This window comes from Oreochromis aureus, linkage group 15, assembly GCF_013358895.1.
Source record: "Oreochromis aureus strain Israel breed Guangdong linkage group 15, ZZ_aureus, whole genome shotgun sequence".
NCBI classification, from domain to species: Eukaryota; Metazoa; Chordata; class Actinopteri; order Cichliformes; family Cichlidae; genus Oreochromis; species Oreochromis aureus.
In genome coordinates, this window is record NC_052956.1 from 4,405,167 (window position 1) to 4,418,149 (window position 12,983).

Consider the following 12,983-nt stretch of genomic DNA (forward strand, 5'->3'; position numbering starts at 1 on the left):
CTGCATCTGTCTGAGAGGACTTAACTCCCTCCAGTACCCCTCACTGCACTCCATCCGTCTGCGTATGTGAGTGTGTGCCCAGAATTTGGTTGGCTGAGCACGCTCCCAGGAAATTGGTGACCAGTATGAGCCGAAGAGCTGTTCACATTAATACCCCGAGTGTTCGCAATGACTGAACGCTGCAGATGCTGCAGATTGATGACAGAGATAAGCTAGAGCTGGTGCATGCATACAGTATGTACAAGCTTATGTGTTAATGCCTATAGTGTTACGTTTGTGCGCATCATTTGACGCGTGTGAGGTTGAATATGTGCGCTGATCTATAGCACAAAACCTCCTGCTGCCTTTATCTCTGCAATGGTTGTTTTGTGGAGCATGTCGGCTGCTGATAGCCACTATCAGCCGCAGCCATACGTCTCTGTTGTTGCCCACATAGCCGCTCCTCCCTCGCTCTTTTCTCGCAAGCATTTATTTTTTTCCCCCATCGTTCCATCTGACCTCTAATCCCTGTCTCCTCTTTCCATCTATCTGACCCAAAAAAATGAACAGGTTCTACTTGTACTTTATCAGCCTGCTAGAAATGACATTTAAAATTCTATTTTTCACTTGACCATAATTGTATAATTTAATTTCAACTTGAGCATCCCACATTCTGAAAGACGCTCTATCTTCAATCTTTTCAGCTTGTTTCCACATTGTCCCCAAGATGTGGCCTGCTTTTTTACCAAAGTCTACCTACATGTTTTAAAAGAGCTTTAGGAATAAAAAAGTGCTTTTTTAGTAATATACAAACATACCTATATAAATACATATACCCTCATATATAAGGCAAAATATATACACTTACATACACATTTTCGCTGTACATGTACAAGGACAATAAAGGACTATTCTATTCTATATATCCATAATAATAATCATAATAATAATATGTAGATTAGTTGAGGGCTTGGAATATTATACGCACCTGTGTTCATACCAGTACACAAACATACATTGCATTGGACAATGTTTATCCTATTTTTTATTTCCAGTTTAAAAATATGACCTTTTGGCCATAGTTAGGGCTGTAAGAAGAACACTGGCATTGGGAACATGTAGATGAAAAGATGACAAGTCATCTAGGACAGCGGTCCCCAAACATCTACGGAGCCACAGACCGGTTTAGGGAACCATGTTAACGATAAAAACGATTAAAAAATAACGCTAAAAACCCTGAAAACCATAAATTTCACACCCAAGCCTCAACTCTCACAGCCGGGTACCAAACAACTCACGGGCCGGTACCGGTCTGTGGTCCGGGGGTTGGGGACCGCTGATCTAGGATGCTCAGTTGTGGAGATAGTGGGATGTGGCAGTTCAGCAAGTAAGAAAGCTGTTCAGTGATCTGGGTCCAAAAGTGCTTGACTGAGGTCAGGGGTGTTCTGAGAGCAATATTAAGTTGTTTGTTGTTGTTTTTGTTGTTGTTTTGGCTTTTTTCTTTTAATCCTTGTTATTCTGCCCTATTAAATTGGCAGACCTTGATTAGAACCCAGACCGAGCTATTAAGTTCCTTAGAGGAGGATAGGCACTTTTGGCAGGTCAACTTGATAAATAACGCTTAATAAATGAATAAATAAACAAGCAAATTAAAATAAGAATGAATTAACCAATGGTCACCTGATAAACAGACTCCCTCCTCAGGGTCTGGGGGCTACTGTTTTTGGTGATTGCCATGTTGTGGACCGTCTCTCTCTGATCGGGTCTGGGAGCGATTCAGAACTTAAGAAGTCAAAATAATAACCTGCTCTACCAAGATTTGTTCATCTTCTCATTAGATATGCTTGGTTACCTCTCCCCCCCTTGTTTATTTATTTATTTTTAGATATGTGTGTGTGGGTGTGTGTATATAGACACACATTATGCACACTACATTCACTTCTGGATATGTCTTTTCCGAGTTGCTGTCCTGTTTGGTTTGTATGTAAACTCTTTTAAGTGCTTTTTTTGACAAAATTTCAAATACAATGTGACAAGATGAGAAAGAGAAGTCAAACAAAGTAGGAAATTAATAAAACAGAACACGTTCTAGCTCCAAAGCATTACTTCAATACACAAATCAGACAAAGGAAAATAATTAAATACATAAGCAAGAATGGCTTAATCAGAACCTACAGTGGGTGGCTAGATGCTGGTAAGTGTGAACAAAATTCTTTATGCCTGTTCAGCCATCAATTTCCTTTTAGAAGAAAGGAATACAAAAGGACTATAGACTGTGTGTGTGTGTGTGTGTGTGTGTGTGTGTGTGTGTGTGTGTGTGTGTGTGTGTGTGTGTGTGTGTGTGTGTGTGTGTGTGTGTGTGTGAATTTATGATGCTGGAATCACAGTCCCCCCATTTTTGCATGTCCTGTCCTCGTCTCTTTGTTCTCATTTCATGTCACCTCTGAAGTGTCTTTTGTCTTGTAAAGGGAAAGCAATCATTTCAAGACATAAAAACATGCACAGGCTGAATGAACAGGCTTTAGATTCTGAATGTGTCGGAACAGTAATATGTCTTTTGCTTGTAATTTGAGTACCGTTGACTCTTTGGCTGGATGTAAGTAAACAATCCATTCGGACCAAAAACAAAAAAAGTGCCCTCGGGTGTTTTCTCATTAATATTTGCTTATATTAACATGCACTCTGTAAACAATGACCAGTGGATGGGTGGATAGAAGCTTTTTTCAGATAGCTGTCATTTACACTAGAAGCCCTGAAATACGATCTGTTGTCCACGTATTCTTTTTCAACCTATCATTTGATATCAAATCTAGAAAGCCAGGTGTTTGAACGGGCATGATTTAATTTGTTGCAAGAAGAGTGGAAAGATAAAAAAAATAGAACAAAAAGTGACTTTTATAATAAAAGAACATTATATGCCACTACAATAAAATGCTTTAGACTTCATGGGAGTGTGTCAGTCTCATTTTTTTCCCTAGCCATTCTTGTGACAGGTTGCCATTTCTGCTAGCAGAAATGCCTGCATGAAATCTCAGGACCCACATATGTCTGTTCTCTGAGATAGAGGACTGTGCCCTTTGGAAAATGCAAATTTGTGCCGTGCTAGAGGTTAGAGAAACAGTACTATGTGCGGATACTGGACGAGTCCATTTAATTCCACATGAAAAGTGGATTTATGACTTTCCTGAACTCATGCATATTTAAAACCAGTTTGTTCAGATCTACAGTGCAGACTTAAGTTTTTTTTTTCACATTTATACAGATTTTTACCTTTGTGGGCACTAAGAGCTTGAGGAAAAATGAGCGGTGAGAGGTGGGTTTAGGTTTATTTAACTTAAAAATTCTAAATAGAAAGTAGTTGGCAGACCATAGATTTATATTTCCAGGATTTATTTATTTATCTTTTAATTGCAGATGAAGAGAGTGAAGGCCGGACTTCGGAGGGAGGGGACATGATAGATAGATGAAAAGCAGAGTGAATTAGTTGCTCAGTTTAAATATGCCCTCAGGCGGAGTGCAGTTCCGCTCAAGGCCTTTGCCGCATGCCATACCTGATGTCTCTCCTGTGTTTGCTGTCACGCTTTTCTTTATACTGCCTAACAAATCATTTAATCCATGGAATTATTTCAATTATCCTGTGAGTTGTAAATACTAAGCCTTCTTAGAGTGCTGAAAGCTAGTTCTGTTTTCCGTTTTGCCTGAATGCAAATTTTCATGCAAAACCTACTAAAACATACTGTTTTCAAGCCCTCAGCTCTTCAGTCTGCTTGCTTGCAGCTTCCTCTCTCTCTCTCTAGTCAGCCACTTCAGGTGAGGAGGTTTGTGACTTTATCACTGTTGGGTTGTTAGAACTGCACTATAGGAACCCAAGAGTAGAGCAGCAAAGTGGATGCCACTCTCAACCAAGTTCAAGCTGAGCTCTCCACGAGCCATTTTCCCTCGTAACAGTATGTGTTTCCTGCCAGCCGAGAGTCATTGGAGGGCCACTTACAGGGACAGGCTCAGCACCTGCAGAGCTTTAGTGTGTTTTGTTCCTTTTGGGTAATAGCTCTGTTTTTCACATCTGTGCCGAGAATCCTTTGACCTCAAGTCAGTGGGCCTTCAAACACTCAGACAACACTATATAGCGATTGCAGCAGTGTAATTGGTTCTGCAAAGGCTCTATAGCTCTGCACAGTGTTAAAATTCATTATGTTTTTCTTGCACATTCTTATATGTGCATGTGTATTTTATTGACATGTCCGGACACAGCCGTGGTATTGCATTTGCAAAAGCTTATTTCAGTCCAAGAGATGGCATAGATGGGTTAGGGACTGCCCTGACTTGTTATGCAGCCTGTGTGACCTTATTTCACCTAGACTGAGCTAGTCAGCAGTTCACGAAACAAACCAAATCTGACTGGGTGGCAGCTTGTTTCAAGACATGCACATGCAGTGAAATAGACAAAACATGACAAGATGAATTAACTATCAAGTGCTCGTTAGTAGACTGATGGTCTCTTTTAACTCTTTTTGATTTGCTTAATTGTTAAATAGATAGAAATGAACAGTTTTACATGTATTGCTGTTATTGTAAAGCAGATTAAATATGGGATTCAGAACAGCAGCAAGTGTGACTGTCTTGTATGCTTTTCCCACACTGACTGGTCCTGGTACAGAACAGTCCAGCTCCTTAATTTGATCTGAGTGTATTCATCTGTCACTCCCTCCTGCCCTCACTCCTTTTGCTCCTTGTCTCCGTTGCTCAGCAGAGGCCCTGAGCCCTGTGGAGTGCACATCCATTTTGAACCCTGGAGGCTATCACGCATGCTGTCGGTAAATGAGCTGTGGCTGTCAGTCTCCCCACTTCCACTTATCCTTGTCTCAGTGTCTGCCTTCTATCCCATGTTTCCTTAACCTTTCTTCCTTTTTTTTCTTCTCATCAGCACGTCTCTCCGTTTGCTTGTACCAGTCAAGCTGGGAAAACGCGTTGCTTCAAAGGGCAACAGAAGGCTTTGTTACTTTGTTATACAACCACCCACCCTGGTCTGACTCTGCCAGCCCCTTTGTAGATATTCAAAAAAAAGACTGTTTTATTCAAAGCACTTTGTAGCAGACTTTTCTTCCTGGTCTTGCCTTGAGTGAAATGTATCACATTCCACACGCATGTGAAAAGTCTTCCCATGAAAACATGGCGTATATATTACATATACAAAACGCCGGCAGCATTTGACAACAAAATGAGTCCCAGCTGAATTTTGAATTTCCTACAAAGTTTCATATTTGAAAACAAAAAAACACCATTAGTGCTCACTTCTTGGTATGCGTTTAATTTTAAAAGGAAGGCAGCGTGTTGCTGCGTAAACAGTAGCTCCACAGCAGAGACAGACAAACAGGCACAGAAAACAGGGCCCGGGGCCAGTGCAGGTTAAGCATGTTCATTAATTTCTGTAGTTTCTTTCCCGCTGGCCCTGCTTGGTTCCTGGACGTGCCGTGGATTTTAATAGGCTTTGGATCCGTGCTCGTTGTTGTGATACTCGCAGTAAAGCGGTGAGGTTGGGGAGCGAGGCAAAGAATAGAGGCAAAGACAGAGTGAGAGACAGAGAGTGATAAATTAAGACATGACAGAAAAGAACAGATAAAGAACATATGTCATAGAAAATAAATGAGAGACATTAAACAGGAGAAGTAATAGCTGGACTGCTCAACTGAAATAAAGTGCTTTAATTAACTAACTGTGCTGCATCTGCAGTTATAAATCCAGCTCATTATTAATAAACTGTCACTGGCATCAGATTTTATTTACATCTGAACAATGACTGAGCCTCTGCCCACTGAAGCTTTTAGATGTACACACGTTTCGTCTTCGCGAGCAGCTCGTCGCCCGTACAGGCAGTTTATTTTTAATGAGTCGTCTCTGTACTGTAGGTTAACACTTTGCCGCTTATCCACCTTAGATCTCTGCTAACTGTGCGGAGCCAGAGGGGCACCAAAAAGTACCCCGCGAGAATCAGCAAGCGACTTCCTGAAGCCCCACTGTTCCACCAGGCCCCCATGTGGAGCGCCAGCGCTCTAAGGAGACTTCAAAGGCAGGCATTTCCAGACCCAATGTGGGCGTTAACCTTTGACTCAGAGGCTCTCTCTGTGCAAGCAAAGACCGCCTAATTGATGCTATGTGCACTGCAGAAAAGGAATAACTTGTCCTGGTGGATTGCAGTAAAACAGAGTAGTTTAATTTCTACTGTGGCAATATTTTTAAATTTAAATATTTAGCCTGCTAACGATTTGCGGTGCTAATCTAATTGCTATCTTACTCAGCTGTGCCTGAGTGAAATATGCCTTTAAACAAAATAATCTGTGGTCCCCATATAGCAGCAAGTATATATATAAATACAAAATACTCATGGGGGGACTTAAGGTGGGTATGTGTTTGGCAAGGAACACTGGCCAGGTGCAATTTTCCACCAAGCTTTGAGTATCTGAGATGGTCAGATATCAGTGTTGTGGCTGGAGATCGAGTCAAGCCCCCGTTGCCTTTTGTCTCCCCAGATAATGCTGAGTGGACACACAGTTCACTCTGGTTAATTTTCCACCTCATGTCCTGGCTCTCTCTCAGAGAGATTGAGGGTGTGATAATCCAGACTGATAAGGGATGTGGTGACTGAGGGAAGGCACCAAAGGCCTTCTGTGCTATTGCATCTTGTGTCTGCTCATTGCTAAATGCATTACAGGCTGATTAAGGGGCTAAAGCTTTGCAAATAAGCATGAAACAGAGCTTGTTGAAGGAGTGATGGTTGCACGGATGCACAGGCAGACAGGTTGATAGATGCATGCTGTATATGTGGGTGTGTGTCCATACTGCAATCAGATGCCTTTGCTATGGTTGGCCTGCTAGTTGGACAGAGAGCTCGTCAACAGGATTTTTTCAGAATCACTTGGTTTCAGTTTTAGTAAAAAAAAATTTAAAAGAAATTTAAATTTTCCACACCCCTGCCTTAAATCCGGTCCTGCTTTGCCTCTGGATTAAAGCAGTTTGATGTGAAATGTTGAAATCTGATGAAACAAGGAGCTCTGACATGGGTTGAGACGCTGCTGGATTAATAATGAATCAGGTTCAGGTTTTGTTTGGATTAACACTGACAGTGATAGAATAACAGCTGTGGTGATATTCAGGGCTGATTCATCAGGGTACTACTATTGTGTTTCTTTGCCTACTGAATGCCATTCATGCAGCTTAGACATGCTTAGCTGTGGTGTTATGGCATAACACAATGCAGCAGCAGAATATTGTGTATGTGTGAAGTTTTTCATCTTATCTCCTTTTTTTCCCCTTTGACAGCAGATCTTCTAGTAATATGATGCCTATGATGACATTTTCTGCTGTAAAAATGAATAAATAAATAACTCAGCCATTTTTTTTTTTGATTTCTGGACAATCCTGTGTCAGATTTCATGAGGAAACACTCCAAAAGCAATTTGGAGTGTTTGTGTATGTTTGTAAAGAGCTAGTACTCATTTAGTCAGGTCATCAGTCAATATGGGAACATTTCACTTTTGTTTTAATTAGACACTTTTGTGGAGCAGAGTGTCATTAGGGCAGCATCTGTCTACACTGAATGACTCCCCGGTGACATCCCATATTGAGGTTAATGTGCGTCCTTAAGCACATGTGACTGTTTAGAGGTGGCAGGTTGTAAAATGGAAAGCGTCTCTGAAATGTGTGCCATCACCTTGAATCAAAGTACCTTCCGCGGGCATAAAATGTGTCCTAAACAACCTTTAAAGCCTTTAAATTTGAAATTGGTTGACATTTATGATGATTTCGCTGTGCTTCTTCTTGGTTACAGGATACAGACCTTCTGGATATAGCATACATAAAAGATGCCAGAAATGGAAAGTGCGCGAAAACGCCAAAGGTAAGCCTCTAATTCACACATTCACAGTGTCTCATACTGTCTGTGAAGGAAACTCTAGGAATACAATGACCAATGTGCTTTCTTGGCTGATGATATGCTTTGGAAGAGTTTATTTTTGCACTGAAATGAAAGCCATGTGTGGGTGTGAACCTGACTATGATTCACACTCTGTCTCCATCCATCTAACAAACTCTATTATGGATTGGGCTGAACTTTGTTCTGGTTCTTCTAATGATTGATATTTAACAATAGAGCAATCGTGCATGTGCAGATATGGCAGTACTTTAGTGCCAGAGGTGTAATTACTGTAATTATCTTGTTTAAACTTCCGATCTTACATTCAGGTGACTGTTAATTTATGTGTGTATATACAGTATGTGTGTGTGTAACTGATCGAATGCGTTCGCAGTCTGAACACATTTAGTTTTTGACAGTGATTTGAAAATGAAGGTAAGGAAGTGAAGATCAGATGACACTGACAAGACTGACAAACGTGATTTGAACTCAGTAACATTGCGTGGATGGTTTCCTAATTTGGTATCCAAATGGACTATTTCGCAACTAATGAGAAAGCCGTTGAATATAAGCAAAGAATTTGTAAATTCATTTTTTAAAAGTCTGGCACAAAACTATCACAGAATTTGGCACATTGTTGTGCAGTTAAAAAAGCCATATTAAGTTCTTGCACTTCATTTCCCACCTAACAAGTGATGATTAAAACAATGATGTGCCTTCTGTGCTGCTTTACAATACATCCCTGCATTATAGCTCAGCTTCAAATAGCTTTTGAATCCAGCCAGTCTTGTGATGAGACGCTTCATCAGCTTGATTCTGTGCAGCGGGAGAAGCGAGGTGTGGGGTCATGCTTTGCTGCTCTGTCTGGGGAGTGAGTGATGATAGAACGAGTACAATAACACAGAGAGTATTCATGCATTTCTAAAAAGCTTACAGAGTGATGCTACCCAGCAAGGAGACATGACCACATGACAGGTAAGACGGTCGAAGCATTGGAAATCCATTACTGGGAGATGGAGTGGTGATGCACCCTGGGCAATGTAATGGGAGCACCAGTGAGACACAGTGTCTGAGGAGTTGATGGGGTGGGAGAGGAAGGGAGGAGAGAAAGAGGGAGATGGGATAAAGAAGCTAGTCATAAGAGGAAGGCAGGAGGTTTTTTTTAAAAAAAATGCAAAGTCTGCAGAATGTGAAAAAGAAGCGAGAAAGAAAGAGATGAACGGAAGAAGGGCAGAGACGTGATGTGAGGTCAGCGGAAGATGTCAGTGGGAAACACAGATAACACCAGACAGCAGTTGCTTTAAGTGGACAGCGCTTGTCACGGCTTGCTTCTTCAGCATTTCTCCTTCAACTCCTTCACATCTCTCTTTCACACTTCTTTCACCGTCTGTCAAAGCGATGAAGGTTTCGTGAGGCTCACTGAACCGCTAACTTCAGCTGGAAAGAAACGCTCATAAGCTGCATTTTTGTAATATAAATATATGCAGACATGTGGAGGCATTTACCACAAAGCTAAATATGATATATGAAGCACCGTCATTTATGCTGTGAGGTAACTGAGTGCTGTAGATACACAGAGAAAATCATTATGACCACTGATAGTGATGTGTCAGTGCTCTCTGTCTAAGGTTGCGCACGAGGAGGCAAAATAAGGAAGAAGCACAAGTGAAAGGAATTTCATATTACCGTCAACTTTTCAATTTTAACCTTGCAGGTCATTCCGCTCATAAAACTCCCACAACGCTCACTGTGTTGTTTTGATATTTTTATGCTCTGTGCTCTCTTAAGCTTGCGGTGCTTATTCTGGTCTCACTCAAGAGCTCCCTTAGAAGCATTCATTCATTAATGCAAACTGCAGCAAACAAACACACTCGCCAGGGCAAGATGAGATGCTGGGCTCCTGATGACACGTCAGTAAAAAGCTTCAGAAGTGCTTTCATTGTGCTGCTCGAGAGTTCTGCGTCTCAGATGAACATTGTCGGTCTCAAATGCAATCATTGTCAACAGACTTGCTTGAAATGGGCTACAGATGGAAAGGCTGTTTTTTTGCACGCCTCTTTTGAGCCCTTGTTTCTACTCCAGCTCGAGTTACCTCGTATTGCCTTTGAGCGGCACTGGAATTTCTGTCTGATTGTCATTAAGATTTGGAGCACGTTGCTGTGTTCATTGGCTCGTCGCAGTGTGTGTGTGTGCGGGTGTCTGTGTGGGCAGCTTGTCTGACCTCTGATGAATTTATGCCACCCTGCCCATGGGCTTTAGCTACTCATGATGATTCATACATAATTTTTTTTTTTGTAAAAAGCAAATAAATAAATAAATTCAAACTGAGAAAAGCGCACTATCATTTGTACAATGTGCACATTTACAACTACTGAGACAAATCCTGCACAAGAAGTTAGTAGAATAACAAAGCCAGACAAGCACAGTGTCCTTTGTCATACCATTCTCAGACTGCTGATGCTAATTAGCATGTGTCCTCCCCATCATCATTTAGGCTGATTAGATTGGGTGCTTGTCAGTGTGACAACAGGCAACCTCTTTTTGATGGGTGGCTCCAGAAATAAATCACATACCCTTAGGTCAAGTGAGCAATGCGCAGCACTAATGACCACCCATTTCATATGCACACAAATAGCTGGCATACTTGCCTTATGCAATGGGAATAAAGGACGTGTGTGCGAACCACAGCCTTTACTGTGCCACTGAATTATTTAGCTATGATGCTGTGTTCAATCTGTGAAAATGGCCGAATATTTGACTTAAAACCTAAAGATTTTTGGATTATTTAATGCAGCACTGCTTTGTCAAGGTGCAAGCGCCAGTCAAGAAGCGGACGCTCACGCATGACCAGGCTGAGGCTGAACTGTGCACTACTCACAATTTTATTTCCACAAAAGCTCAAACCAGAAGCACAGGAAAACGGCACTGAGAAACTCTCCAGAGGGAACAACGATGATGGGCGAGTTTCAGGGCGCAATCAGAGCCTCAGGAGGTGATCCATTGAGAGCAGTGTTGGTCAAGTTACTTGAAAAAAATAATCAGTAACTAATTACTGATTACCTCCCCCAAAAAGTAATCCCGTTACTGTACTGATTACTTATTTTCAAAAGTAATTAATTACTTAGTTACTTAGTTACTTTTTTAAAACACGATTTACAACCTGAATAGGTGATAAAGTGATAGATCTTTCAGCCAAATTCTACTTTTTCTGCATAATCCATCATACAAAATGTAATCTTTTAACTTTATGCATCAAGCAAAAATTTAATTATATGCAACATTCTCTGACTGGAAGAAATTTGTTTAACATTTAAACCTATTTTCTGCACATTCCAGCACATAAAATAAAATATTTTTTTGTGTTTACACTCACTCTTTCAAATAGATGCAAGTAAAACACAGCAGAAAATAAATAAAATCAAAGACTAGCAGTCCTGTTGCTCTATTTTCACCTGTAAAGCAGGAGTGGGGTAGGCGGAGGTTTACCCTGGTGCAGGTGTGCCGCAGCGGTCAGTGGAAGAATCCGCGAGTTTCTCTGTGAATTTCACATTACGTCGTAGCGCACTCGCTGCTTGCTTGGAAGTTTATGGTTGTTTTTCGCTGTAAAAAGAAGTTTTCTTCCCACGCACAACGGACACTAATGAGAGAGACAGAGGGAGGAGATGAGAGTTAGATCCAGCCGAAAACTGGTGGATGAAATTGTACTTCCCAAAAGTGAGAAAAAACAATGTTCAGGATCGCTTGTAAACAGATGGCTATTGGGTCCAGGACGGGCATACTGGTTTGCTTCAGGCAGGTCACTGGAGGAAGGGCAGGCAGGTGATGGAGCCGAGGCAGCTCCAAGGGAAGTTGTCCAAGAATGAAGCAGCTTGACGAAACAGGTGAGTAGGTTATGATGGCAGCGGCTTTTCGGGGCCCACTGGGAAACGTACTGGAAGAGGAGCAAAAGACAACATTGGCACACAAGAATACTTTACACAAAAAAGCTCATGAAGAGGCCTGTTTACCACTCAGCTAAGCAGATGAAGATTGGATGCCTGGGCTGCTTTTTAAGTACTTGCAGGGAAAATGAGCCACAGGTGTACAGGCCAAGAAAGAACCGATAATATCTCCTCCCAGGTCTGCCCGACCCAACCTAGAGCTGTGAGAGGAAGAAAACAGAGGCCCAAAACACAAGTAAACCAGTGTCTATCAGGACAGTTTCAGTTTGGAAAACTTTAGTCAAATGAAGTTTCTGGCTTGACTCTGAATGTAAGTAGTTAATGTAAATCTCTGTGTATGTAGAAGGCAACAGAATTTCAGGAAACATCAAAAGATTTGTGATTTTTAGGGGGGGATTTTTCACAGTTAATTACTATATTATCACAAACCAGCTTGAGCCCATTTAATTTTAAACTGACAGCAGACAGATAGCAGGCTAACTGTCTCATTGACATTCTATGGCCATCCTGACGCGCCAAAGTCATTTTAAGGTTGGCAAATGATGGTCCCCAACTTCGAAGCAATCATTTAAAAGGCAACAGGTCTGCAAGTTCATTGCACAGGGTCGTAGTAATTGTGGTCATGCCGTGGTCTCCAAGTGCTGTTTTCCCCAGAGTGACTGTATCATAATAAAATACCACAGCCTGCTAATTTTGTCTGTAAACAGTTATGTGATGGGAACTATTCCCCATGTTTCATACCCCAAATGTTTTCATATGAGGCACAAAATACGACACAACAAAAGAAAGGAGAGAACTTTATTTACTCATGGAGTATTTGCTTTATTTCATGCATTTGCAGCAGCAGGGGTCAGAGGAAACTCAAAACTCAAAAACAAACCAGAAGGTGGACTCTGGATAGAAGTCAGCTCGGGCTCTTTCACATATTTGTTTATATTGTTTTACACATGTTAAGCCCTCAGTCATTATTACAGGTGCTTCTGCTCCAGACCATCTATTCATATTGTTTCTTTATTAAATCAGCAGTTTAGCTTGCTCCTGCACAGCGTGTTCCTTCTCCTCAGCACAGAACAACCCAGCTAATCTCATCACCAATCTTTTATGTAGACTTTACCATACAGCTAACTTCGACATAACCATGTTCACATAACTTC

The 12,983-nt window shown here is 41.3% G+C and overlaps 1 protein-coding gene across 3 annotated transcripts in view; it reads left to right on the plus strand.

Moving 5' to 3' along the window:
• The window catches only part of LOC116332300 (1-phosphatidylinositol 4,5-bisphosphate phosphodiesterase beta-1), a 118,053-nt gene that overhangs the window by 24,772 nt on the left and 80,298 nt on the right, over positions 1–12,983 (plus strand). For all 3 annotated transcript variants that reach the window (XR_005608352.1, XM_031755214.2, XM_039598797.1), the window contains exon 3: positions 7,805–7,873. Coding sequence is in view for 2 of the 3 variants with exons in the window: in XM_031755214.2 (XP_031611074.1) it covers positions 7,805–7,873 (69 nt within the window). In the remaining variant the exon portion in view is untranslated. The remainder of the gene's footprint in view (positions 1–7,804; positions 7,874–12,983) is intronic.